Source organism: Benincasa hispida, chromosome 9 (assembly GCF_027475165.1).
Source record: "Benincasa hispida cultivar pf3 chromosome 9, pf3_genome.v1.1, whole genome shotgun sequence".
NCBI classification, from domain to species: domain Eukaryota; kingdom Viridiplantae; phylum Streptophyta; class Magnoliopsida; order Cucurbitales; family Cucurbitaceae; genus Benincasa; species Benincasa hispida.
Window position 1 is genome coordinate 99225773 of NC_143486.1, and position 27468 is coordinate 99253240.

Consider the following 27468-nt stretch of genomic DNA (forward strand, 5'->3'; position numbering starts at 1 on the left):
AAGGCGCATGAAGATGTGAAAGCTAGTGCCCCTACGTAAAAGAATGCAAGTTTAGGACCTCCTTAGAGTGTGTGTTTTAGGCACCTCAGTTGATATATTACCTTCTTGAGTTTTTTGAATGCTTGATGATTGGTGCTTGAGTTAAAATAGGGGGAAAACGGATAACCTCTGTTAAGTCTAAAGTTGATTTTGAGTTGTCAATTGAATGTGACTTATACACAAACATAGGGGATGAAAAGATTTTCCTTGAAATTTCTTAATAAAAGATGTGCTTGAATGCCACTACTCTTATAGATGTAACATGTTATTCTTAATATTGAGAGGCTCGAATCATTTGCATGCTTATTTAGAACTTTCTCGATCTTGTTCTACTTTTGAAAAAAAAAATCTAAATTTAGAATGTTGAAACCCACATAAAAAGTATTTTCATTTAGCTTAATGAAAAGGATCCATTACTTTCCCGATTAGTCTTAAAAAAAAAAGTGTTATAAAAGAAGTAGCCTTAGTACTCGCTTAGCTTAGCTCATGAGTTAGTGGGCTTTAATTACGAGAGTGATTAATCATATTAACCAAAACAACTGACTAAGAAACATAACTAATAAAAGAAAGTTTTTTTTTAAAAAGACTTCAACTAGATTAAAAAGAGAACTTAACAATTAAACATTTCATATATTAACGCTATCGAAGAAATTTATTTAATATTTCTCATAAAAAAAAAGCTTCAAATAAATAAGTGTAGTTGTAAGAGAAATAAATTAAATGTACTCACTGAAACTCTAAATTACCATATACAATACAACCAAAAAAAAAAAAAAAGAAAAAAGAGAGAATTCACTATAGTAAGTAAAAAGAGAAAAACTAATATATGTAAGATAAAGTAGAATAGTATTTAAACTAAATACAGAGCAAATGTTTTATAATATCAATAATTGTGTTTCTCCTCAATTGTATATAGAATGGAATAAATTCTTCAAATGCTTTGATGTGAATAATTCGAGGATGAGATGAATTCTTCAGTTTTAGTTTAAAAAATCTATCAATCCATTCATGGATCGTAACACACTTGTTGTTCTTATTAGAGAGAAAGAGAAGAATTGCGGAAGTGTGTATTCCATTCAATCACTCCTCATTGATGACACAAAATTAGCAACAAATACCATGAGGTAACTCACTTAACAAAACTAGCCATTAACTCCACTAATATAGATGTAAAAAACTAATGATGTATGAACAACTTTCCTAGTAACTAGGACCTTGGACTAATTCAAAATAATCAAAATAGAGGTGCAACTTGGAAGAGGATAGTCCTTATTGAAATCTTGAAGATGTATGAGAAAGTATGGAGGGAGATGCACTTTTCAAAAGTGATGAAGAGAATTTGGAAGAGGATAGTCCTAATGACATCCAAGCACATTGGATAAGAACAGAGAACAAATCTTTAGAGTTAACAAAGACATGGATTTGAATTCTAATTGTCAGCTTGTAGCTCAAAGTTTAAGAAGCTAGTGTGAGATGTTAGATAGTAACATGGTAGAAAAAAAGCTTGCTTATAAGTTTTAATTGAAGTATTATCTTTTTGTGACCCTTTCATTTTTTTTGGTTTTTGTTTGCGGGGTTTTAAGGTTTATTTTATTGTGTTTGTTAATTTGTTTCCCTTTTCTCCTTATGGGAGTTTTTCTTTTTCTTTTTTCTTTTAGGGGTTCCATTGGTTTATAATTTCTCCCACTTTTCATCTTTTGAAAGGTGAAAAGCCATGGGAATAAAAATATCTAATAACCTTGTAATAATCGAATCATATGTGTGGCCTAAATTCTTTATGATATGATATTTAAAGTCAGAAAAATGTTGTCAATAACTACATGAGTTCAGTTCCATCTTTTTCCTGTCATGACATAGTTTATTGAAACCTCATTATTATCTTTATGTATTCCAACTTACTCATTAGTCATGTCATGAATTTCTTTATGGGTATTTACTTCATCAACCAAGTCTTATTGACTATTATTTTTTTTTTTTTGATGATTTTTATCTTTGAAACCCACTGGTTTACCATGCTTCGGACGTGTTCCAAACTCATTAGTGACAACTTGCTGTGTTGGAATATCAATTTCGATAGAATATTTGCAGCTGGTATATATGACTTAGTTACTCTCTTTGCATCTATAAATGCATTTGGTAATTGATTTGCTATATTTTGTAAATGAATTATCTTTTGAACTTCAAGTTCACATTGATCTGTATGAGGATCAAAATGAGACAATAACAATGCATTCCATGTAATTTCTTTTTCCAACTTCTTAATTCCTCCCCTTAATGTTGGAAATTTGTCTCGTTATGACAATTAGCAAGGTAGTAAATACACCACCTGTCAGGGGTTCAAGATATTTGATAATTAATGGGGAATCATATCCAATATATATTCTTAACCTCCTTTGAGGACTTATCTTCGTACGTTGTGGTGGAGAAATTAAGACATATACTGCACATAAAAAAAATCTCAAATGGGAAATATTTGGCTCATGGCCATAAGTTAATTGTAATGGCGAGTACTTATGATAAGATACTGACCTAATGCGTATAAGTGACGCTACATGCAAAATAGTATGTCCCCATATAGATGTAGGAAGCTTAACTCTCATAAACAATGATCTAGCAATTAACTGCAAACGATTTATGAATGATTCTACTAAACCATTTTGTATATGAACACATGAGCTACAAGATATTCAACACTTATCTCAATTGGCATACAATAATTATCAAAGGCTTGAGATGTAAATTGATCAATATTATTAAGACAAATGGTCTTAATTGTATAATCAAAAAATTGTACTCTTAACTTAATTATTTGAGCAAGTAATCTTGCAAATGCAAGATTTCGACTTGATAATAAGAAAACATGTGACCATCTGTTGGATGTGTCTATTAATACCATAAAATATCTAATGATCCACTTGGTGGGTTAATAGGTCCACACATATCACCATGAATTCGTTCTAAAAATGTAGGTGATTCAGTCCCCACTTTGACTGGTGATGATCTAATGATTAGTTTACCTTGAGAGCAAGCATCACATGATAATTCATTAGATTCGAGAATCTTCTGGCTCTTCAATAGATGTCCATTTGAATTCTTAAGAATTCTTCTCATCATTATTGACCATGGATGACCTAATCTATCATGTCAAAATATGTTTGAATTCATGAACTTCAGGTTCATTGTTGCATATATTTCAATTACTCGTATATAAGTATAATATAATTCAGAAGATAAAGCAGACAACTCTTCCAATATACGTTTTTCATATGAGAGTAGATATGATATAAAGATGCTCTATATTATTCTTTCTATTAGTCTCAATATGATAACCACTGTAACGTATATCTTTAAAATGTTCTTCTAGGCAAAATAATATTTGCTTTTTCAAACCCTTCAATTAGGTTTACAAAATCTAATATTGTATTGACTTTTGCTTCCAACATTGTCAGTTTAGAAAAATATTTTCCATTTGTAAGTATTGTATGTATAGTTGCATTGTCTGTCAAACATAGATATTCTTTACTCATTTTTAAGTCACCTAACATATGAAAATGGTCCAGGTTTCTTTATAAAAAGAAAATAATAATAATAACAAAAATAACATTTGGAATATACAAAGGTTAACATCTACTAAGAGGGAAAAAAAACATAGAGATGAATAAAAAAACAACATTAAGTCTATATTTTCAAAGTTAAAGGAAACACTTGATGTTTCATCAATTCTATCGATTTTCTCTTCAAGCGATTCAAAGAAGTCCCCCATATCTAAATTTGTCCTATGGGATGAGTCAAATATGTCATTATCCTTAGAATTTGCTTCTACAAATTTTCTTTTTTTCCTTCAGGGATGCTTGATAGAGATTAACTAATTGTTTTGACGTACGATAGGTACGTGACCAATGCCCAGTCATTCCACATAAAAAACATTTATTTTCAACATTTTTTGAACTTTTATCGTGTGGAGCTTTTTCTCTGTGATCATCATTTTGTATGGTTTTTTTAAAATTTGAATGATTAGAACGACCATCATAAAAAAGTAATTATTTTTTCCTCTGCCACGGTCATGACCTTGACCTCGACCACAATTATTATTAAAATTCACAGAATTTACTTTAGGAAATGGTGTCGTCTCGGTTGGTCGAGATTCATGATTTTTCGTTAATAACTTATTTTTTTGTTCAACCATGAGAAAACATGAAATTAGTTCAGAATATTGTTTAAAACCTTTCTTTCGATATTGCTGCTGCAAGAATATATTCAAGATATGAAATGTAGAAAATATCTTCTCTAACATATCAACATCAGTAAATTTTCTCTATGCATAACAACAATTTCGAGCTGATTTTAAATAATGCAGAGCTGTAATCATTTACTGATTTGAAATATTGTAGCCTCAAGTGCATCCACTCATAATGAGTTTTAGAAAGAATAACTTTTTTTTTTTTTATAATCATACCTCACTTAAAAAAAATTTCACAAGATACAATGGTCTTTTATTGTAAGATACTTTATTTTCAATCTCTCATAGAGATGATGAAGAAAGAAAATCATAGTTTGTCTGGACTGGATGTCGTATTTTCTTCTTTAATAGTCTCTTCAAGATTTATAGCATCTAGGTGGATTTCGGCATCAAATACCCATGACAAATAATTACTGCTGTTAATATCCAAGACAAAAAAATAATTTTGTGAGATTTGTCATGACATCACTATCATAAAATATTATATTTATATTAGAATTTAATAGATATTAAATATGAAAAATAAAGTTAAATTTATTAATTATAACGAAGAGGGAAAAACCAATATACCTTTAGAACCTACCTTTAGCAAGAAAAACGATAGGAACTCGTGCTGTTAACTTGTTGTGAATTTGAGGAGCACAACGACGCACAACGAGAACACGGATATTGAGAAAATATAACATAATAATAATATATAATAAAATAAATAAATATAATATCATATATAAATATATAAAATAAATAAATAGTAAAAAGTAAATAAAAACAAAAAATGAATTTCTCCACTTTCTCCAATCTTTTTGGATTGATCACCAATGTCTTTCAAAACCCACCAAATGTCATTATTTATTGGTAATTTGGCAAGTAGGAAGCGGACTACATGGACACTAATAATGTGTAATCTTGAGACCCATAGTGAATACATAGGTAATGGATAAATAACACATGATCAATGAACACTAATAATGGACATCTAAATATTACACTTAACATATTTATAATAGATAAAACAATTTTAATAGAACATCTACATTTTTCAATTATTTCTAATAAAAAAGTTATATATAGTTCGCTAGTTGCAGTTTATTTTTAATTAAATATTTATACATAATCTCAATTTTATGAAAATATTGATAAAAATATCGATAAAATATTGATGTCAATGAATAGTTCTTAATAAAAGTATTAATATTAAAAGTTCTTAAAAATAATTTAAATTAACAGTTAAGCATTTTTCCATTTTAAAGAAGTTTAAATTTCTTATCATTTATATTGGGTCCACATAAGTTTCAGTTTCTTGATATTTTAGTTATAATTCGTTGAATTTTCTATGATGAAAAGTTTGATTCACCAGTTATGTTGATGTCTAAGCCATGGACATATAAAAATATTGAAGGAAATTTAAAACATTGTCATGTTGTTAAAAATTAAAATATATATATATATATATATAAAAGTGAGTTTAGCTTAATAATAATTAACATGTAACTTTTTTCCCTAGAGTTTCAAATTTCCAAATTCCCACTTGTGGTACTAACAAAAAGAAAAAAAGGGAAAAATCTTAACTTGCATGCTTGATATGAAAACAAGTCTCAAGATAAAAGAGCATATAAAACAATTGTTTCAACACAAATCTCACCCACCTGCATTCAAGGTGTTTTAGCTTAAAAATTTGATAACTCTAAAGTTTGTGAAACATACATATTTGGATCTTTTTAGGAAAACTTCTAAATTTATGTAGTTTGTTTGGTCGGTAAACTTAGATGTCGTTTAATGCATAGCATAATAGATGAGTTTACTAAGTCTTTTTTAAGTTTATGTAACCTGTAAAATCAGTAAACGTATGTTCCATCTCACATGCTGACGTACCCCTATGTTCGATACCCGAGTCTTAGGCTAACCAAATGAAATGAAAGAAAGGGAATAAAATTTGTTGGGCATATTTTGTAATGTCACAAAAGAAGGAATCCAACCACAAAAAATAAAAACATTTTTGCTTTCCAAACAAGAAGGAATATATATATATATATATATATATATATATATAAATGAGTTATTTATCCATATTCTGTACGGACTGTCAGCAGAAAATCAGTGGCAGTGAGTCATGGTAACTAATGATTGGGCTTTAGATTCATATTCAGAAAATTTTCTCTCTGCACATCAAATGCCTTTCTATTCTATTATCAGCCACTGATTTCAATTCTCACACAACAACAACAGTCTTTCTTTTTCTCTCACTTTTCCTAATGACGGTTAAAATTTTCTCTTTTTTTTACTCTCCATCCAAACAGGGCAAAAAGAAAGGAGAGGAGCTAAAATCAGTTGGCATCCTAATCAATTAAAGAAAAGACGAGAGAGTGTTTAGATAAGGTGTTAAGAAATCGACAATCACAAATAAACAGAAAAAACATACATGATAGGAAATCAACACCAAGATCTACGTGATTCATTAATAGTATGATAATTACGTCTACAGGCGAATAGAGTTAAAAAGTTTATATAGTGCACTCCTCTAAATCCTAGAGCCAAAATATAGTGAGCCCTTCGTACTTGGTCGTTCGGAGCGTCAAATAACAGATTCAAGATATTTCAATATAAAGAAAGACAGAGATTTGGGTTGAGTTTAGCAAGTCAAATCCAAGATTAAGGAGCAAAAGTAAAGGCAATGATTGAGAAAGAAAGCTCCAAAGTAATGGAGTTTTACCAAATTGTCATTCAAGTTGGTTGGTCCTTTTTTCTTTTTCTTTACTGTCAAGTGGGGTATATGAAGAAAATGACCAGCAATTTGGGGAGAGGAGAAAGAAACTAAAAACTTGAGTTGTGAGTGGGGACATGAATGGCTATGAAAGAAGAAAACATACCATCAAGCAAGTTGGCAAAAGATGGGTCCAAGCTTTGTGAAAAAATCAATCTCTTTCCAATCTCTTTCAAACTCCCAACAATCAAGAAAAAGATAGGGATAAGATGTTAAAGCTCAATATAGAGCTGTCAATATGCTATACCCATTTATTGAATGGTCCTTGTTTGTTTATCTGCATATATGTTTAAGTCTAAATCTTCTTGTGGGTCCTATTTCATCATTCTATCCCCACCCATTCTCTCATTCTAGGTCACCCAACCCTGATACATGTACATAACAGGAGAATAATTTCCTTTTTTTTACTTTCCTTTGCTTTTTACCTTTTCCTTTTTCTAGTTCTTAATGGAAGTAGATTAGCAAGAAAAACACAAATTCAAAAATTCAAGTCAGGAAGTAGACATTTAACAACAGCAGCATAATATCCAAATCAACTTATTTTGAATTCATAGACAGTGTAAGAGATAGTACATAAAAAGGAGCTTAAGCTGCTTCTCAACTCAACACTTTTGACAGAAACAAACTAGTTGATCTTATTTTCTAAACCATTCTTCGACAAAAAATTTTGTTAAATGCCTTGAATTGCAAGATCTTGAATCTTGAGTTTTTAGCTGTCTCAACAATATACAGATTAATGAAGCTTCTTCCATTACTACTTGAACAACAATAATGTAATATGGTGATGAGGTTGGAAGGCATATAAGCTGTGTACTTGGAGGGTAAGGAGGCAAGAATCTGTATCAGATATACACAAAGAACAACAATCATGGTTTCCACCATATCTAGGAATGATGCTCCGCAATAAACCGAGAAGGAACCTTAGCTAACTGATAAACTTGGATAATTTCACTTGTCAACCTGTTATCATCAGCAAAAGAAAAAGACTGTCAACGACAGCTACGTGACCGAGAGACACTTGCGGTATCAGATTCAAAAAGAGGGAATGCAGTTTTAATTCCATAGGGTATTTGTCTTTCAATTTGGCCACCGTGCATTTACACTCGAGAATACGACTCGAAAAGAGGGCCACTAGCAGGGAAGGGGGCAAATTGGCCGACAACTACGTGAAGATTTTTGAAGGGTAAGGATTTAGATGACTTGGTACCCTTTGGAGAGAGAAAAAGGTAAGTGCCTATTGAGAAGATAAGGCATCATATGAACTCAGTTATTTCTTGTAACCACTCATTATGTCCAAGATTGGTAGAATCAGCAAAGTTCTCAAACTTTCAACATGGTTCATGCACTTCCTCTCTCTCTCTCTCTCTCTCTCTCTCTCTCCCCCTCTGCCCCAAACAAGAGACAGACACTTTTGTCAAGATGTTAGAATTGGACAATAACTGAATTACTTTACGACCGACAAATATAAACACCGATCATGGGAAAAGAAGTCGTATCCAATTCAGATTAATATTAATCACTTGTTAATGATAAAAATAAGAATGTTTGGTAAGACTTACCCAAATTTCCATTTACAATATCATTGGTTATAGATCCTCCAGCAGTAGGTCCACTAGCAGGGCCAGGTGCTGCTGCAGTTTGACTCTGCAAGACTGCTGAGGGACAAAATCTGAACACATTTATGGGCTGAAAAACAAAACCAGATATGATTAGTCTGAATTGTTACAGTTTTTGAACAAAACATCCAAAGGACGAACTCTAAATGCAATCCGATCGCTAACCTGTGAGGTAGGTTGCATATGATGGAAACCCATTAGACGAGCATACTGCTCTTGCAAAGCGGGATTCTGCATTTGATTTTGATAATTCATGGGGTTGAAAATTTGAGGTTGGCACATCATAGGTTGGTTTGGTGTTGGAGCCACTGAAACTGATTGATCGACAATCGGGACCCGAGGTAATTGCATCGAGTTGTGAATTGAAGGCATTGAAGGTTGGGCCATACCCATGCCCATAGCCATTCGAGACATGTAATGTTGAATGCCGGGAAACATCATGGGCGTCATCCCACTTCCCATCCACATTACCTATTGAACATTAAGCAATTACAAAAAGAAAAAAAAATTGTGGCTTGTATTGTATGTAGAAAAAGCAGTAGATTTTGAGGAATTCTTAGTTAAACTCATACCTGTAGTTGTAATTGAAGTGACTTCAAATATTCAATGGCTTCATCTAGCATTGAAGCTTTGTCAGTCTGTGGCAGAAGGACTAATTACTAAAGATTCAGGTAGACTGAAAATTTTGAAGTCGTCCAAGTTGAATTAATTTGTTTCAATCATTGTTAGTTCCAGCTTCAGTTGACATAAGTTTATGTCAAGTAAAAAGAAAAGGAAAAAACTCTTTACATGTTCTCTCTCGATTAGATCCGACGACAACTATTACAAAGGATAAACCAGAAAAAATCTAGTTGGACTTTTCCATTATCACTAATAAAGTTGAAGGATGCATTCATTAAGATCACAAAAAAGATGCCTTGCAGCAAAATTTAACCATCAAACAAGAAGGAATAAAGAGAATTGGTAGACTAAATGTGGTATGCAAATACCTTATTACAGTGTGGTATGAGTTCTTGCAGTGCCTTCATCTTTTCATTTATCCTTTCTCTTCTCCTCTGCATTACAAGTAAGTTCTTAACATAAGATTCAAAATAGAAAAAAGATAGATAAATGGGGAATTTTTTATATCCTACCCTTTCTGAAAGGTTATGTACTTCAGCAGCACGGGTCCTGCGAGAAGATCCGGATCGTGGAGCTGCTTTGTTTCCCTCAGCAGATTCGAGTTCAGCAGTCTATAGAAAATTTCAAACCATTATGTTCATGTCTGTATAACTAATGGGCCTCACGATAGAAAAAATGCTTAATAGTTTTACCTCACTTTGGCATTCGGATTCTTCTCCATCTCGGCCTTTTCTTTTGTTGCTGTTACCTCCAGTAGATTGTCCAATTGTTCTACTTCTATCCATACTACTTCCCGAACCGCCTGAGGATGAAGTGGCAGTTGGATCCATAGTCTCAGTTTTGTCCCTCTCACCTTGTGCAACCATCTTTCTATTATCTTCCTTGGAGAGACCAGCAGATAAACCAGCATTTCCAAAACCACTGGTCGAAACTCGACTCAGATCAAGGTCATTTGGATTAGGAACTTGGTTGCTTCCACAGTGGCTCGAACCAACTGTCATTGCTGAACAATCTCTTCCCTCTCCTTGTATCAAGTTTCCAGACTCTCTCCCCCTGTTTGATGATCCCAAATCACCCTTCACGGGCACAGGAACTTGAGAAAAATTCACCAATTTTCCTAAATCTCCTAAATCCTTGGTCTGCCGCACCGAATCTGGAAACTGAAATCTCGGAGGAGGCATCGTGTTCATAGGAAACTCTGCAAGAGCTGCAGGCGTCGAGTTCTTCTTCACAGAATTCCCAAAAGTAACATGAGTAGCAGTATCAAAGGCACCAAATCTAGTTTGCTTGTCATCTTGGAAATGCTTGATAGGCTGCTTAACAATCTCAATAGTATCAGCAGGTGGCAATTCGGAGAAAAAATTGGAACAAAATTCCTTCTCAAACGAATCGTCAAGCGGATCTTGTATCCAAGAGACTGTCTCATCATCTTGGATCAAATTGCTTGAATTTCCACAAGACACATTACTCCTGTAAAGTGGTTGATTCTGTTTCTGAAATTGCCTTACTTCATTAGCAATTAGACTTGGTTTTCTAGCTTTTTGGCTTTGTAAGACCACTTGCCCATTTCTCCATAAAAGTTCCACAAGATCATCATGCTCAGGTCTGCAAAATTCCCATCCAATCTTAAACACAAATACACAAAATACCAAGCTTGAGAGTGTACCAATATTTTCCCCCTCTCTTGAAATTTGAAACAACTAGACAGAGAAAGAGAATGAAAATAGAGAGAGAGAAAGCCAACCCCATTGATTTCTTATGGTTAGCTGGGGAAAGATCACCCTCAAAATTCCAATCAGGAAAGCAATAATTCATGGCTGCTTAACACAGAATCTCTGTCAAAATGAAACAATAAGATACAAAAAACCCCCCTTAAAATCTTAAATTAGGATAATATTCTTGTTACAACACCAAGCTTTAATCCATACTTTGAGGCTTCAAAAGTAGAAAACAAGAAACCCCCACAAATTATTCAGCAAAACCCACAAATTCTAGCTTAGCAATTGACCAAGAAAAGAAATAAAATAATTAATAAAGAGAGTTCCTGTCCCCATTTATTAATACCTCTCAGATTAAGCAAAAGAGTGAGAAGAAAGTCCAACTAAAAGCAGTATTTAATGACACTTTTAATTAAATAATGTACATAATTGACTCTTTAAACAAACAAATCATTAGAAAACACCATAATCAAAACCTTTCAAACAGAGAAGAGGAAAGAGAATCTTCAAGAATTCAGGAGAAGAAACAGAGGATTCAGAGAAGTTGGAAAAAAAATTTAAAAAGGGAAAGGCTGTCTGTCTAAATTGGGTAAAAACACATACAGAAAATCTCTTCCCCAAGAACCCAAATCCATTATTTTATATTATCACAACAACTTTAAAATAGATAAAAGACACAAAAGAGGTTTAAAAAACTCAACTACCCCAATGGAAAAACCAAGCAAAATTCAAGTAAAAAAGAACCCCAAAAGGGGAAAAAAAAAAGGCGAAATGGAGAAATACCCAAAACTCATAAGCAAAAACATGAAGAAAAGAAACAAAAACCTGAAGAAATCTCCAAAATCAGCTGAAAATGGAAGTAACCCTTTTCTTAATTTCTGTTTGTTTCTCTCTGTAAATGAACAAACTCCACGGCAAAATGCAATGGAGCAAATAAGCAATGAACCAAAAAGCATTTAAAACCAGTGGTGAGGGAAAAGGACGTCACAGGCAGAGGTCAGAGCAAAAGATTCGGTACTATAAGCAATACCAAGTGAGACTACAAGGGAGGACACGTGGCGAATTGTGAATGCGTCTGTGATTTTCTTGTAGGACCAACAGGGGTGCTTCAAGATCAATTTCCATGGTGGAAAAAAGCTAGTGGGTTTTTTTTTTTTTTTTTTTGGATTTATAAATTATATAATAAAAAAAGAAAAAAAATATTTGAAGAGGAAAATCTACATCTTCAACCTTATGAAGGATGCAATCTGAAATTAGACAAAGGGATTTGCCATGTGTGCAAAGAGAAAAAAGGATAGTGTTTTTGTGTTATTTTTCATTTATATTTTTCAATGATGAGAAAGAGAGAGGAGACAAATGTGGTCAGAAGAACAGCAATGACAACTCACCTGCTGATTTTGCCTATTGGGAAAGTTATGTTATCTTTTATCCTAAAGTTCAAATTCAATTTATGGATTTTTAATTTTTATCTCCAATCATTCATAAAAATTCTCAATTTCATAAGTCTATTAATTTATACTATTCAATCATATTGTTAAATTTATAATTGTATCGATTAAATCTTTAAATCTTTATAAATGAATCAATTTAGATTTTTGGATAAAATTTTCTTTCAAAATTGTTCATGTAATTACTCTAGTTATCCATTTTATGAAACTGACGTTTGAAAAAGTCTCACACGTTTGAGAATCAATACATGGATGATTTTCAACGGTAATTATAATGATTGGTTCAAATTGATTGGTTTATGAAAATCTAGAAGTTTAATTTACTAAAATAATAGATTTTACATGATATTGGTCGAATGAAATTTAAAAAATGGCATAAATTGATATATTTATGAAAGTTTAGGATTAAATTCATACAATTATAAATTTAGAATTGTAATTGATACAACCCAAGAGTTTAGGAATATAAATTGAATTTTAAAAACAGTAAAAATAGTTTCTAAATGTTTAATTTTATGTTTACTAGAACCCAAGCATATCCAAACACTTTTTAAAAGTAGTAAATGTAATTGACATAAATTTAAATTTTGTATCTTATAAACATTAAACATTCAAATTTGTTGCGAATAAGAACTTAGTTCAACTAGCATCTGTATGTGATAAGAATTAAGAGGTTCGTGGTTCGTAGTTCGAATTCCTCCATCCATTTATACCAAATTGTATTTTATTTTTAAATATAGGAAAATGTACTAAAATATTTATAAATAAAGAAAAATTCACTGTCTAGATATATTATGATATTTTGTTATTATTTTGTTATTTAACAAAAAAATTAAAACTACAAAGCTTATTAATATAAAATCTTAAGTTTAAGAATTTATTAGACAATTTTAGAAGTGTTGTTTTTAAATATAGGAAAATGAACTAAAGTATTTATAAATAAAGGAAAAATTCATTATCAATTGTAGATAGACTATAATATTTTGTTATTATTTATAAATATTTTAAATAATTTTTCATCCTAAAAGTTGAATTACTATTAGACATAAAATTAACCGTTAAAGACCAGTTAATCTTTTAAGGTGTAAATTTGTAATTTGGAATTTAAACTATGTTTTATGGACTGATGATTCTTTTTGATGGGCTCATTTTGTATTCATCTTTCTCAATTCTCTATGTTTTCCTAATAAATCCCCATATTAGAATTGGATTTAATGATATTTCCCCCCCTACTTTAATATTAAATAACTCATGTGGGAAGTTTTAATCCATGACAATGATGTTAGTGCTAAGAAAAAAAAAAGTTGATTTAACCTATATATACACATATATTAAATTAGCCTTTGTAGATATTAAATAAATATGAGAGAGAAGACATGTGATAATGTAACTTTTGAAAATTCTGATGTGGTGATAGGTGTAAAATTATTTGTCAAATTTGATTTGACTAGAAGATTTGTGTTGGGAATTTCTTCCCATTGTTACAATTATCAGTGTCATAAGAAAAAGGTCTAGTGAGGGAACACCTTTTTTTTTTCTCTTTTTCTCTGCCACTTTTTAATATTATAATGGGATAAAAAAGTGAAATTGTGTCATTTGAAGGCTTGTGAAGTCGTGAAGCCCACAATTTATGAAGTTAATAAAGCATGTAAAGTCATGTTTATCAAAATTATAAAGAAAATTGGTATAATCGTAATGGTATTTTATTGATAAATCAATTGTAATGAGTCTAAATCACAAATGACATTATATTACTTTTGATCGCGTTTACTTAGAAATATAAATTTTTTTCACATTTACTGTTACCGTTATCTCCGATGGTCAAACAGTAACGATAACAGTAAATGTGTCAAAATCCATAATTTTTTTCTGGAACAATAACAATAATGGTAACCGTAATAGTAATCATAACGATATGACGTAATATTCATACACAATTGGATTGAGCACGCTCTGCTTGTGAAATCAGTTTGCATTTTTTTATTATCGATTTGGAAGTGGACTGATAGCTTGTAGAAATACAAGCTATTGTAAGCCTTTTACTTAGAATTATGAGGGCTAATAAGCCGAATATGCGTCAATAATACCAAGAATTTATGTGAAAAAATGAGCTTGCGTCGACCAATATCAAAAATCCCCACTAACCCTATATCATGTGTTATTTCACATCAAAGTGTCTATTTTTGCAGATATTGTAGGAATTGATCGCATGCGTTGATCGTCATAAAGACTAGTTCGTCGCATGGAATGATGCGTCCACAAAGTGATAATCGTGATAGAAGACTGAACACGAGATGGGTTGAACGCGTTGACACTTCAGGAGAAATAAACATGAATACATACCTTGGGAGTATCAACAAGATAAGGTGATGCTGACATTTCTCATACAGCGACAGAAGAAGCAATGAGTCAGAATGGGGTATCAGAGTTATCGGCGTTTGAGTTCTATAAATAGAGTCTTGGATCTTCACTTCAAACCATCCGAGTTTCTACCTTAGGCAAATCCTTGTGATCACATATGAGAGCATGAGCAAGACACTCTTTGAGGATTCTTCACCTCCATAGCCCCCTTCCAAGTGACGATCGGAGTTTTATTGGAGATAGAGCTCGAGAGAGACTTCTCCACCATCCATCCATGACACCACCAGTAGCCTTGATGCATTTCGGATGAAAAGCAAGAGATTGCTTACATGTAGCCCTCCATATCTCCTCTTATCTCTGTATTGTATTACATTTTGGCTTAAGACATTAATACATTTTGTAATCAATGCATCTTTTAGTTCCTTCAGCACCATCTTCATCATCTTCTTCTTCTCTTTCATCGTTTAGTCAAATACCAAAGACAAGTTGCATACTCAGTCATGCGGCCTAGAGATATGACGCATGTAGCAAACCACTGAGAGGTGTGCGTTGCATGAATATAGTGAATTAATCCTCTTCGCTTAGTGTGAGGCTATCGCAATGCTTGTCTATGAACTGATTAGCTATAACTAACTACCCGGGAGGGTAAGTAGTGGAACACACTAAAGCAAAGTAAGCTTTGTTCCTAGAGATATGAACGATCTTAAGCTTGACGCAACCATGCATTACAGAGATATAAGCATGCGGCTGGCCACTGAGATGTGTGCGATGCATTAGTGTGGCAAGCTAGGATTACTCAAGTGACCAAACATAATGAAGTCAACTTATTATGCATTTACCAATTGCTGCATCTCTATCAATTCTCTTAGTTAAACCCATTGCTCTATCTGTTTAGTTAGGAGTAGAAGTAGCGCATAATCCTTTAACTTCTAGCTTTTTACTTTTATTCATTGCCTCAAACGCATTACCTCACAAACATTATTTAGTTACAAATCTTTGTGTTCGACCTTGGATCATCCCGAGAAACTTGCATTCTTGTTATACTTGGCGAGAAAGCAAGAAAACTTGTGATAGGAACGCATGGTCATTGCATACGAGCTTAACGCATATTGCATATTTTCTAGTCCAATGCATGATTGTCGACACATGGAGATTAACGCATAGCATAAGACAAGTGCATTTTTCCTCTCCTCTTTTCCTACGAACATGGACCCATGTATCAGATGGATATAGAACACAAGTAAACAACACCTAAGATAATCAAATTGGGCTCACTTTTCATATTACCATTGATTTATTACTTTTTCATAATGTTCAATTTTTATGGATCTCAATTGATTTCTCGTTGCAGTAAACGTGGTTTAAATGATGTCATTTAAGGAAAACTTCTAGTACTATAATAATATAAAAAAATTTCATACTACCTCCATTTATTGTTTGCCACAAAAGTAGCATTTAAGAATTATGTGAAGTCTACAAAATTAATCAATGATAAATTAACAAATCATTTAATGACGTGTTAAATAAAGAATAGATGTAGTAGTTCACAAACCCTTTAAGCCAGATAAGAAGTGGAAATCTCAACCACACAAATTTTGCGACCTCCTTTTAATATAAACCCCATGTTTACTAATCAATGTAATCATTTGCAAAAGCTATAAGAATAGAGAAATGAGGACTTTCACACTTGACCTTATTAGTTATGAACATGATAACTATTTTGAGTTCTGTCTTTTAAAATTAAGGTTATAAACATTATTTTATTATAAATATGTTACATTGGAGTGTAATTAATAGATGTCTAAGCCATTTGTCACTCTATCTATATGTCTCATACCTACACATTATTAGTGTCCATAATAAGCCACCTCTTACTTGCCATTTTACCTATAAATAGATGCGTTTGGTAAAACTTGAGAGAACATACATACATTAGTGATCAATCCAAAAAGATTGGAGAAAGTGGAGAAATTCATCTTTTTGTTATTTATTTATTTTATATATTATCCTTATATTTATTTATTAGTATATTATATTTCTCCGTATCCGTGTTCTTGTTGTGCGTTGTTGTGCTTCTCAATTTTACAACACGTTATGAGCACGACGCTTTAACAGGTTTCCTACTGAAGGTGGGTCTTAAACTTACGTCGTTTTTCTCTTCTTTATTATTATACTTAATAAATTAAATATTATTTTGCATATTTAGTACATATTAAATTTCTAATATAAATACAATGTTTTGTGATAGTGTTGCCATGACAAATCTTACGAAATTAGAATTTGCAGTCTTTAACATTAATGGTAATAATTGTTTGTCATAGGTGCTCAATGTCGAAATTCACCTAGATGTTATGAACCTTGGGGAAACAATTAAAGAAGGAAATGCGACATTCAATTAGGACAAAACAAAAGCTATGATTCATCTTCGTCATCATCTCCACGAGGGATTGAAAATGAAGTATCTTATAATAAAAGATTCCTGTATCTATTGAAATTTTTTAAAAAAGAGGTATGATCATAAAAAAACCAGTTATTCTTCCTAAAGTTCGTTATGACTAGATACATTTGAGGCTACAAGATTTTAAATTAGTAAGTGATTATAATTCTGCATTATTTAAAATTAGTTTGAAATTGTTGTTATGTGGAGAGAAAATTACTAATGCTGATATTTAGAGAAGATATTTTTTACATTTCATGTCTCGAATATGCTATTGCAGCAGCAATATTGAGAGAAGGGTTTTAAACAGTATTATGAACTAATTTCATGTCTTCTTGTGGTCGAACAAGATAATGAGTTATTGATGAAAAATCATGAATCTCGACCAACTGGAACAACACCATTCCCTGAAGTGAATGTTGTAAATCTTAATAGTAATTGTGGTAGAGGACGTGGTTGTGATCGCGGTAGAAGAAGAGATCATTTTTCTTTTCGTGGTGGACGTTATAATCATCCAAATTTCATGAGAACCACACAAAATGATGATCATAAAGGAAAAGCTCCACAAGATAAAAATTCAAAAGGTGATGAACAAAAATGCTTCCGATGTGGTATGACTGGACATTTGTCACGTATTTTTCGTATATCAAAACACTTAGTTGATCCGTATCAAGCTTTCTTGAAGAAAAAAGGAAAAAGTTGTGGAAACAAATTTTGCATACCAAAATAATGACATATTTGACCCATTCTATATGACAAATTTGGATGTGGTGAACTTCTTTGAATCTCCAAAAGAGAAGATTGACACAGTTGATAGAACATCAAGTATTTCTTTTGACTTTGAAAATATCTAGACTTAATGTTTTTTTTTTTTTTATATCCATCTTCATGTTTTTTTTATTGGGATTAGTGTCCTAATTCTCCCGGAGTCTCGTAGTTTGTAAACTTTGTATACATTGTTATGAATAAAATAAGAGTTATTTTATTTTGCATTTACTCATATCCAATAAAAAAAGATCTGTGGTTATTGTATGTAAACTTAAGCATGTATATGAGATATATTAGTGGATCATACCTTAATAATAACTTAAAAGGTCTGTAGTATACAGATTAAGAAGGGATATCTTATCCTGGTGACACTACGGATACGGTCCTCTTTGTAGAGGTTTACAAATGTTATGAACTACTACAGATGGTCTGATCTTGACCATTCATGTTGAGACATATACAAAAAATTTGTATAAGATCAGACCACGAGATGATTAGTCTCTTTATATAACGTCGTTGATAATTGAGACTTACATCTCACTATAACAACCATAGGTGACATGATCTTAATCCTGAGTGTTTTGGAAACTTCTACCTTTGAGGCGGTCTTTTGATTAGTATGGATTAGAGTGGCCAGATTGCCAATTCAACAAGCCTACCTTTTTAGGGATTTGTCTGATTGGGGAGTTGGGAACTCAGTTACACAAGACGAAATTCACTCCTTCCCAGAAGCAAGGTAAGTAGATAGATTGCTCTCTTAAGGGCTGATTCTGGGTCTTAAACATAGTGGTCACATCCTCTCTTTGGGAAAGAGGACCCAATCATAGTAGGACTATGACTTATTGTTCATTAGAGAAATCAGTGGTACTTAAGGAGTTAGATGTAATTACGGAGGCAAAACGGTACATTAGCCTAGTTGTACTTACGAGCACTCTGTGAAGGGTTATCGCCCTGTTGATTGGTTGATATGGACACAGAAATATATCTGTAGTGAGGAGAGTGCAACTGTCGGTCTTTAGTGGAGTGTCCGACAGTTAACGGATGGTGGATCCCGTGACTAAAGAGTTTTAATCAATTATTCACGTACTGTTGAAGCTTTAAGCTATAGGTTCATAAGGTCCCTTGGTAGCTCGATGGATTTAAGTTGAGAATCAGTTCTTGGGGTTGATTTGAAATATTCAAATTGATAAGAAGAAATTCAATTATGTAAGATATAATTGGTGTGATGTATTAGATACATCACGTGGATGATTAATGTAAATATGATTTACATTAAGTACCATAAAATAAAAAAAGAACTATGGTTTGTATGTTTCATGAGATGAAATATTAAACCTATAGATTATAAATATAATGTGGTAAGTTGGTTATCATATTTATTTATAATAAATTAATTATATGATAATTAAATCTTTTTCTCTAATAACCGATTGAATGGGAGGTTATTGGTGGTTTTATGGTAACCATGAGATAAAATAAAAAATATTTTCCTAATTTTAGAGGGTTGCCACTTTCGGAAAGAACTCACGTATAAGCTATTAAGTGAAAGTGTTTCCTAAGCGATAGCTATAGAGAGACTAAATGATCGTGGACTATACGACAGTTCATTCAGTTGATCGTAGCTAAACGATCGTGTGGCTTTGTCTATACTATAGGCTGCCATTTACTATACGATCAAGCACATCATCTATATGATAGACTGTGTTATGTCCCACTTGCTCGATCGTCTACACGATCGTTGTCCACCAGTCTCTTCCTCAAGCCAAGATCATATAGAGCCTAGAACTTCTGGATTCTCACATCGAGAATATCAAGGTAACCATTGTGGTGGTGTCCTCACTCACTTTGTGAGTCGAGTGTGACTCGGTTGGTTTCGTGGAGGCCGTTTGTTGTGTTTGTTGTGTTCATGTTGTTCCGGTCGTTGCATTCGAGGGCTGTGTTGCTGTGGACGCTTGTAGATTGATCGAGGGAGTTTGAAGAATGTTTCTTCAAAGACATGCATACTATATCCCTTGGTTCCTATCTTAGCATGTTGTAATTTCATTTTGTACATGACCTGTTAGTTTTCGTTCTTGTACTGTAATTGTTTATGTTCAATTCAAATGGAATTTGGAACGATCCTCCGCTGCTCATGGAAACCCTCATGTTAAATTTCCTTTATTTTTCTCTAAGTAAATGTTAACTTTTGTATATTCCAAATGTTATTTTTCTTATTGTAATTATTTTCTTTTAATGAAGAAACTTGGATCATTTTCATATGTTGGGTGATTAAAAAATGAGCAAAAAAGATCTATGTCTAACAGAAAATGCAGTTACACATACAACACTTACAAGTAAAAAATATTTTTCTAAATCAACAATGCTGGAAGCAAAAGTAAATACAATATCAAGTTCTTCAAATCTTATCGAAGGATTTGAAAAATCAAATATTACTTTGCCTAGAGGAACAAAATTTACAATTGACAAAGTATTGTTCTCTAGTCAATCAAAGAGAAATCTTCTAAGTTTTAAAGATATACGTTACAATAGCTATCATATTGAGGTTGATCGTAAAAATAATGTGGAATATTTATATATTATCTCTACTGTCTCAAATGAAAAATATATATTGGAAAAGTTGCTTGCTTTATTTTCTGGATTATATTGTACTCTTATACGAGTAATTGAAACATATGTAACAATGAACCTGAAGTTCATGAATCCAGACATATTTAAAATTTGGCATAACCAATTAGGTCATCCAGGGTCTATAACGATGAGAAGAATTATTGGGAATTCACATGAACATCCATTAAAAATCCAAAAGATTCTTCAATCTAATGAATTATCATGTGATGGTTGCTCTCAAGAAAAATTGATAATTAGATCATCACCAGCTAAAATGGGAATTGAATTACCTGCATTTTTTGAACGAATTCATGGTGATATATCGACCTATTAACCCACCAAGTGCACCATTTAAGTATTTTATGGTATTAATAAATGCATCCAATAGATGGTCACATGTATGCTTGTTATCAACTCGAAACCTTGCATTTTCAAGATTACTTGCTCAAATAATTAAGTTAAGATCACAATTTCCTAATTATACAATTAAGATCATTCGTCTTGTAATGATGGTGAATTTACATCCCAAGCTTTTGATAATTATTGTATGTCAATTGGGATAAGTATTGAACATCCTGTAGCTCATGTTCATACAGAAAATGGTTTAGCATAATCATTTATAAAACGTCTGCAATTAATTGCTAGACCATTGCTTATGAGAGCTAAGCTTCCTATATTTGTATGGGGACATGCTATTGTGCGTGCAGTGTCACTTGTATGTATTAGGCCAGTAACTTATCATAAGTACTCGCCATTACAATTAGCTTATGGTTATGAGCCAAATATTTCTCATTTGAGATTTTTTGGATGTGCAGTATATATTCTAATTACTCCACCACAATGCACTAATATGAGTCCTCAAAAGAGGTTAGGAATATATGTTGGATATGATTCTTCATCAATTACTAAATATCTTGAACCCCTGACGGGTGATGTATTTATTGCACGATTTGCTAATTGTTATTTTAATGAGACAAATTTTTTAACATTAGGGAGAGAAATTCAGAAGTTGAAAAAAGAAATTACTTGGAGTGCATCGTTATTATCTCATCTAGATCCCATACAGATCAATGTGAACTTGAAGTTCAGAAAATAATTCATTTGCAAAATATAACAAATCAATTACTAGATGCATTTATAGATGTAAAGAAAGTAATTAAGTCACATATACCAGCTACAAATGTTCCATCGAAAATTGATATCCCAACATAGTAAGTTGTCACTAATGAGTCTGGAACACGCCAGAAGTATGGTAGATCAGTGGGTTCCAAAGACAAAAATCCTCGAAAAAGAGAAATAATTAATAGCAAAAAAGACTTGATTGAGGGTGTAAATATCCATGAAGAAATTCATGACATGACTAGTGAGGAAGGTAAAATACCTAAAGATAGTAACGAGATTTCAATAAACTGTGTCATGGTAAGAAAAAGATGGAACCGAGCTAATGTAGTTATTTATAACATTTTTGCGTATAATGTTGCTCTCCATATTATATTTGAAAATGAGGATCTTGAACCAAAATCTCTTGAAGAATGTTATAGAAAAGATTGCCTTCAATGGAAAGAAGCAATCGAGGTAAAATTAAACTCACTTTTCAAACGTTAGGTTTTTAGACCAGTAGTTCAAATACCAAAGGTGTCAAACCTGTGAGATGCAAATGAGTATTTGTGAGAAAAATAAATGAAAATAATGATGTTACAAGATATAAAGCAAGACTAGTTACTCAAGGTTTTCACAAAAACTTGACATTGATAATGAAGAGACATATTCTTCGATGGTGGATGCAATTACACTAAGATATTTAATTGGCCCGACTGTGTATGAAAGTCTGGATATGCATCTTATGGTTGTAGTCACAACATCTTTATATAGATCTCTTGATAATGATATTTATATGAGAAACCTAAAAGGATTTAAGGTACCCGAAATATATAAATCAAATTTCTGGAAATTGTATTCAATAAAGTTACAGAGATTACTATATGGATTGAAACAATCAGGATGAATGTGGTACAATTTCCTGAGTGGCAATTTGTTGAAAGAAGGATAACAAAATAATCCAATATGTCTGTGTGTTTTTGTGAAGAAATCACAGTCAAAATTTGCAATTATAACTATATATATTGATGTTTAAATATAATTGGAACTCCTGAAGAGCTTTCAAAGGCAATAGAATATCTTAAGAAATAATCTTAGATGAAAGATCTTGAAAAAAATATAATTTTGCCTTGGCTTACAAATTGAGCATTTAGCAGATGAAATATTTGTTCATTAGTCAACTTATACAGGAAATTTTTTGAAAAGATTCTATATGAACAAAGCATATTTATTGAATATTCCAATGGAAGTTCGTTCACTAGATGTGAAGAAAGATATATTTTGATCTCGAGATAATAATAAAGAACTTCTTGGTCATGAAGTACCATATTTTAGTGTAATTGGTGCACTTATGTATCTTACTAATAATACAAGACCAGATATTGCATTTTCAGTAGATTTATTAGTTAGATATAGTTCTTCTCCAACAAAAAAGCATCAGAATGGAATTAAGCATATACTGTGTAATCTCTGAGGAACAATTGATATGGGTTTATTTTATTCAAAGAAATTAAATTTTGATCTAGTTGATCTAGTTGATTATACCTATTCTGGATATTTATCTGACCTACACAAAGTTGGATCTCAAACAATTATCTATTTACATATGAAGGAACTACTATATCATGACAATCAGTAAAATAGACCATAATAGCCACTTCCTCACGAAGCTAGTCAATAATGTGTGTGGCTAAGATCAATGACTCAACATATTTGTGGAACATATGCTCTTCTAGTAAAATTCTTCTAACAATATTATATGACGACAACACAACATGCATAGCCCAAATCAAAGGTGGTTATATTAAAAAAGATAAAACAAAACAAATTTCACCAAAGTTTTTCTACATTCATGATCTCGAAAAAAATGACAACATCATTGGACAACAAATTTGTTCGAAGAATAATGTGACTGACTTATTTACAAAGGTATTACCTACAACAACCTTTGAAATATGTACTCTTTCCCTTTCACTAGGATTTTTTTCTATTTGGTTTTTTTTAGTAATGTTTAACGAGGCATATTCATATGTATATGACATCTAAAGAGGAGTATTATAAATATATTACATTGGGTGTAATTAGATGCCCAAGCCATGTGTCACTCTATCCATATGTCTTATACCTTCACATTATTGGTGTTCATATTAAGTTACCTCGTACTTGTCATTTTGCATGTAAATAGAGGCATTTGGTAGAGCTTGAGAGAATATATATACATTGGTGATCAATCCAAAAAGATTGGAGAAAGTGGAGAAATTCATTTTTTGTTATTTATTTATTTTATATATTATTATTATATTTATTCATTATTACAATGTATGTTCTCTATATCCATGTTCTCTTTGTGCGCTATTGTGTTCCTCAATTTTACAATATATTTTTATTTATAGTACTTTTATTACCTGTTTTTTAAACATATTTTAAAAAACAAGTCAAATTTTCAAAATTAAAATAATATCTAAAATTTGAAAACGTGATTTTATTTTTAAAATTTACCTTAGAATTTATGTGTTTTTTAAGAAGGTGAAAAACTTACCAATAAATTACGAGGAAATAAACATAAATTAAAAAAAAAAAAGACAAAATGATGATTAAATGGGGTTAGTGTTTTGTTTTTATTATTTTCTCGATTTATGTTGCCTCACAGTTTTGTTTATTTTTATTTAAGAAAATATTTGAATCTTTAACCAAATTCTAAAAAAAGTTTTTAAATACTAATGCATGGTTTGCTAATCATTTGATTTTTGGAAATTGTGTTTTCAATAGGCTCTCCAAGCATGTTGAAAATCCGGCCAAGAGTCGCTCTCGGGTGTTAAACACTACCATTCTACTTATTAGACCATCCGTAGCACTCATAGCTACAACTGTAACTCGATTATTTTTTAATAATTGCTATACTTCACGTTTTATCATAATTTCTTTATATTAGATTTCATATTTTTCAAAGAAATATTTGAAAATCGTAATTAAATTTCAAAAATAAAAAAATCACATTTTTAAAAGCTATATTGTTAGTTTTCAAATTTTGGATTGGAAACATTTGTAAGTAAATGATAAAACAAAAAAGCTCATTGGTCATAATGTTTATAAACTTACTTTTCAAAGCCTAAAACTAAATGGTTATTAAACGGAACATTATTTTTTTTTACGTTTTTAAAACTTAATTTGGATTTTAAAAACATTTATAAAAAGTATAACAAAGAAAAAAAATCATACATGAAAAATATTGTACCGAATATGGTCATAGTTGTTGTAATTGTAATAAATTTTTAAAAGTTTATGAATCAAAATAAATATTTTAAAAATACATATATCAAAATTAACAAAAATCAAAAAGTAAGAAATGCCTATAATTTTCTTATGTTAAAGAACGTGCTTCCTATTATAAATATTATGATAATAAATGTCTATTAGATGTCCATGTTTAGTGTCCATTGACCATATGTCATGCCTTCATTTCCCAAAATATTGTCTATGTGTCTCAACATTACACATTATTAGGGTCCATATAATCCACCTCCTACTTGCCAAATTGTCTATAAATAGTAGGGATGTACATGAGTCGGTCGATGTATATTTTGGGAGAAGACCGGCACCAAAAATCAACCAAAGAAAGGGTGTAAAATTCACCCGACCATCGATCGGGTCGGTCGGGTCGGTTTGGTCTTTTTTTTTTTTAACCAAAGGTGAATGAAAAGGAAAGGTGAACTGAGGAAGTATTATTGTTAGGTTAATATAATTTACAACTTTTTAAATTTTAAATCATTTTTTCTATGTAAAAAATTAAATCAATCATGTAGTGGGTTTTGAAAATTAGGCAACATAAAAAAATAATAATAAATCAGTACTAAAATAGTAGGCTTGGACTTGGGTTTGTGGAAGTGTGGTAGTGGGTGTGTTTTTATACTTATTTTTAAAAAAAACTAATATATAAATGTCAGTCGGTCGATTGGTCGATTTTTCAATTTTTTAATAGGAAAATTGACAACCGACCGATCGACCTTAATTCGATCGGTTCTGATCGGTTGGATTGGTTTTCAGTGCTTTTATGTATACTCCTAATAAATAATGGCATTTGGTGGGTTTTCGAATACCACATTAATGAGAAAAGTAAATAAAGGATCGGAGAATTTTAGAGAATTTTAAAATTTCATCATTTCTATTTACATAATTTTTATATTTTATTATATATTTTGTTTTATTTATTTATTTTATTATATATTATTATTATATTTATTTATTGTTACATTATATTTTCTCCATATTTGTGTTCTGCTGTGATCTCCAATTTTACAACATGTTATCAGCACGAGCTATCGTCGTTTTTCCCGCTAAAGGTTGGTCCTAAAGGTATATTTTTTTCTCTTTTCTATAATTAATAAATTAAATGTTGTTTACATATTTGATATATATTAAATTTCTAATATAAATATAATATTTTGTAATAATGTTACTATGAAAAATGTTATAAAATTAGAACTTGTAACTTTTGATACTAATGGTAATAATTATTTATCATTAGTGTTTGATGTCAAAATACACTTGGATGTCATGAAAATGTGATCATCAGAAAACAAATTTTCTTCCTAAAGCTCGTTGTAAATGGATGCATTTAAGGCTCCAAAATTTTAAATCAATATGTTAGAGAAGACATTTTTCTACATTTCGGATAAGCTTCTGCAATAGTAATATCGAGAGAAATAGTTTAAAAGTATTATGCTCTCATCTGATGTCTTCTCGTGGCTGAATGAAATAATGAGTTATTGATTAAAAAAAATATGAATCTCAACCAACTAAAAGCAACAACATTCCCTGAGGTGAATGTTGTAAATTTTAATAATCGTGGATGAAAAATTATGAATCTCGACCAACTGGAACAACAACATTCCCTGAAGTGAATACTGTATAATCGTAGTCGAGATCGTGGTCGTGGTTAAGGTCTGACTATGATAGATGAAGAAATAATTATTATTTTCGTTGTGGTTATTCTAATCATTCAAATTTCAAAATAACCACATAAAATGATGATCACAAAGGAAAAGATCCACAAGATTCATTCAAAAAGTATTGAAAATAAATACTTCTGATGTGGAATGACTGGACAATGGTCACATACCTGTCATACGTCAAAACATTTAGTTGATCTCTATCGAGCCTCCCTGATGAAAAAAGGAAAAAATGTGGAAGCAAATTTTGCATACCATGATAATGAGATATCTTAACCATCCAATATGATGACATAACAAGTATTTTTTTTTTAGATTTTGAGAATATTTAGTATTAATGTTGTCCTCTTTTTTTTTATTTTCATGTTTTTTCTTTGGTTATTATTAAATTTTGTATATTCCAAATGTTGTTTTTATTATTGTAATTGTTTTCTTTTAATGAAAAAACCTGAATCATTTTCATATATTGTATGACTAAAAAATGAGTAAAGAATATTTATGTCTGGCAGACAGTGCAATTACTCATACAATACTTACAAGTAGAAAATATTTTTCCAAACTGACAATGTTGGAATCAAAAGTCAATACAATACCAGGTTTTGCAAACCTAATTGAGGGGTTTGGAAAAGAAAATATTATTTTTCCTAGAGAAACAAAATTTACAAGTGATAATGCATTGTTCTTTAGTCAATAAAAAAGAAATCTACTTAGTTCTAAAGATATACGTTGCAATGGTTATCATATTGAGACTGAAAGAAAAAATAATATGAAGTATCTTTATATCATATCTACTGTCTTATATGAA

The 27468-nt window shown here is 31.3% G+C and overlaps 1 protein-coding gene across 8 annotated transcripts; it reads right to left on the reverse strand.

The window, feature by feature from the left end:
* Positions 1-4381: 4381 nt before the first annotated feature.
* Positions 4382-12388, reverse strand: LOC150034261 (transcription factor PIF4-like). 8 transcript variants are annotated; one of them, XM_090317708.1, is made up of 9 exons: positions 11821-12224; positions 11022-11112; positions 9970-10882; positions 9790-9888; positions 9646-9711; positions 9229-9294; positions 8822-9127; positions 8600-8726; positions 4382-4695 (listed from the first exon to the last, which is right to left on the reverse strand). In XM_090317708.1, exons 2-9 carry the CDS (start codon positions 11090-11092, stop codon positions 4652-4654), a joined length of 1692 nt encoding a protein of 563 aa, XP_090173834.1. In that variant the 5' UTR covers positions 11093-11112; positions 11821-12224; the 3' UTR covers positions 4382-4651. The 8 variants fall into 8 exon arrangements, with proteins under 8 accessions (XP_090173834.1, XP_090173830.1, XP_090173832.1 ...); XM_090317709.1 differs by lacking the exon at positions 4382-4695 and adding an exon at positions 7562-8000 and having other exon boundaries at positions 11821-12388; XM_090317704.1 differs by having other exon boundaries at positions 9646-9888.
* Positions 12389-27468: the final 15080 nt, after the last annotated feature.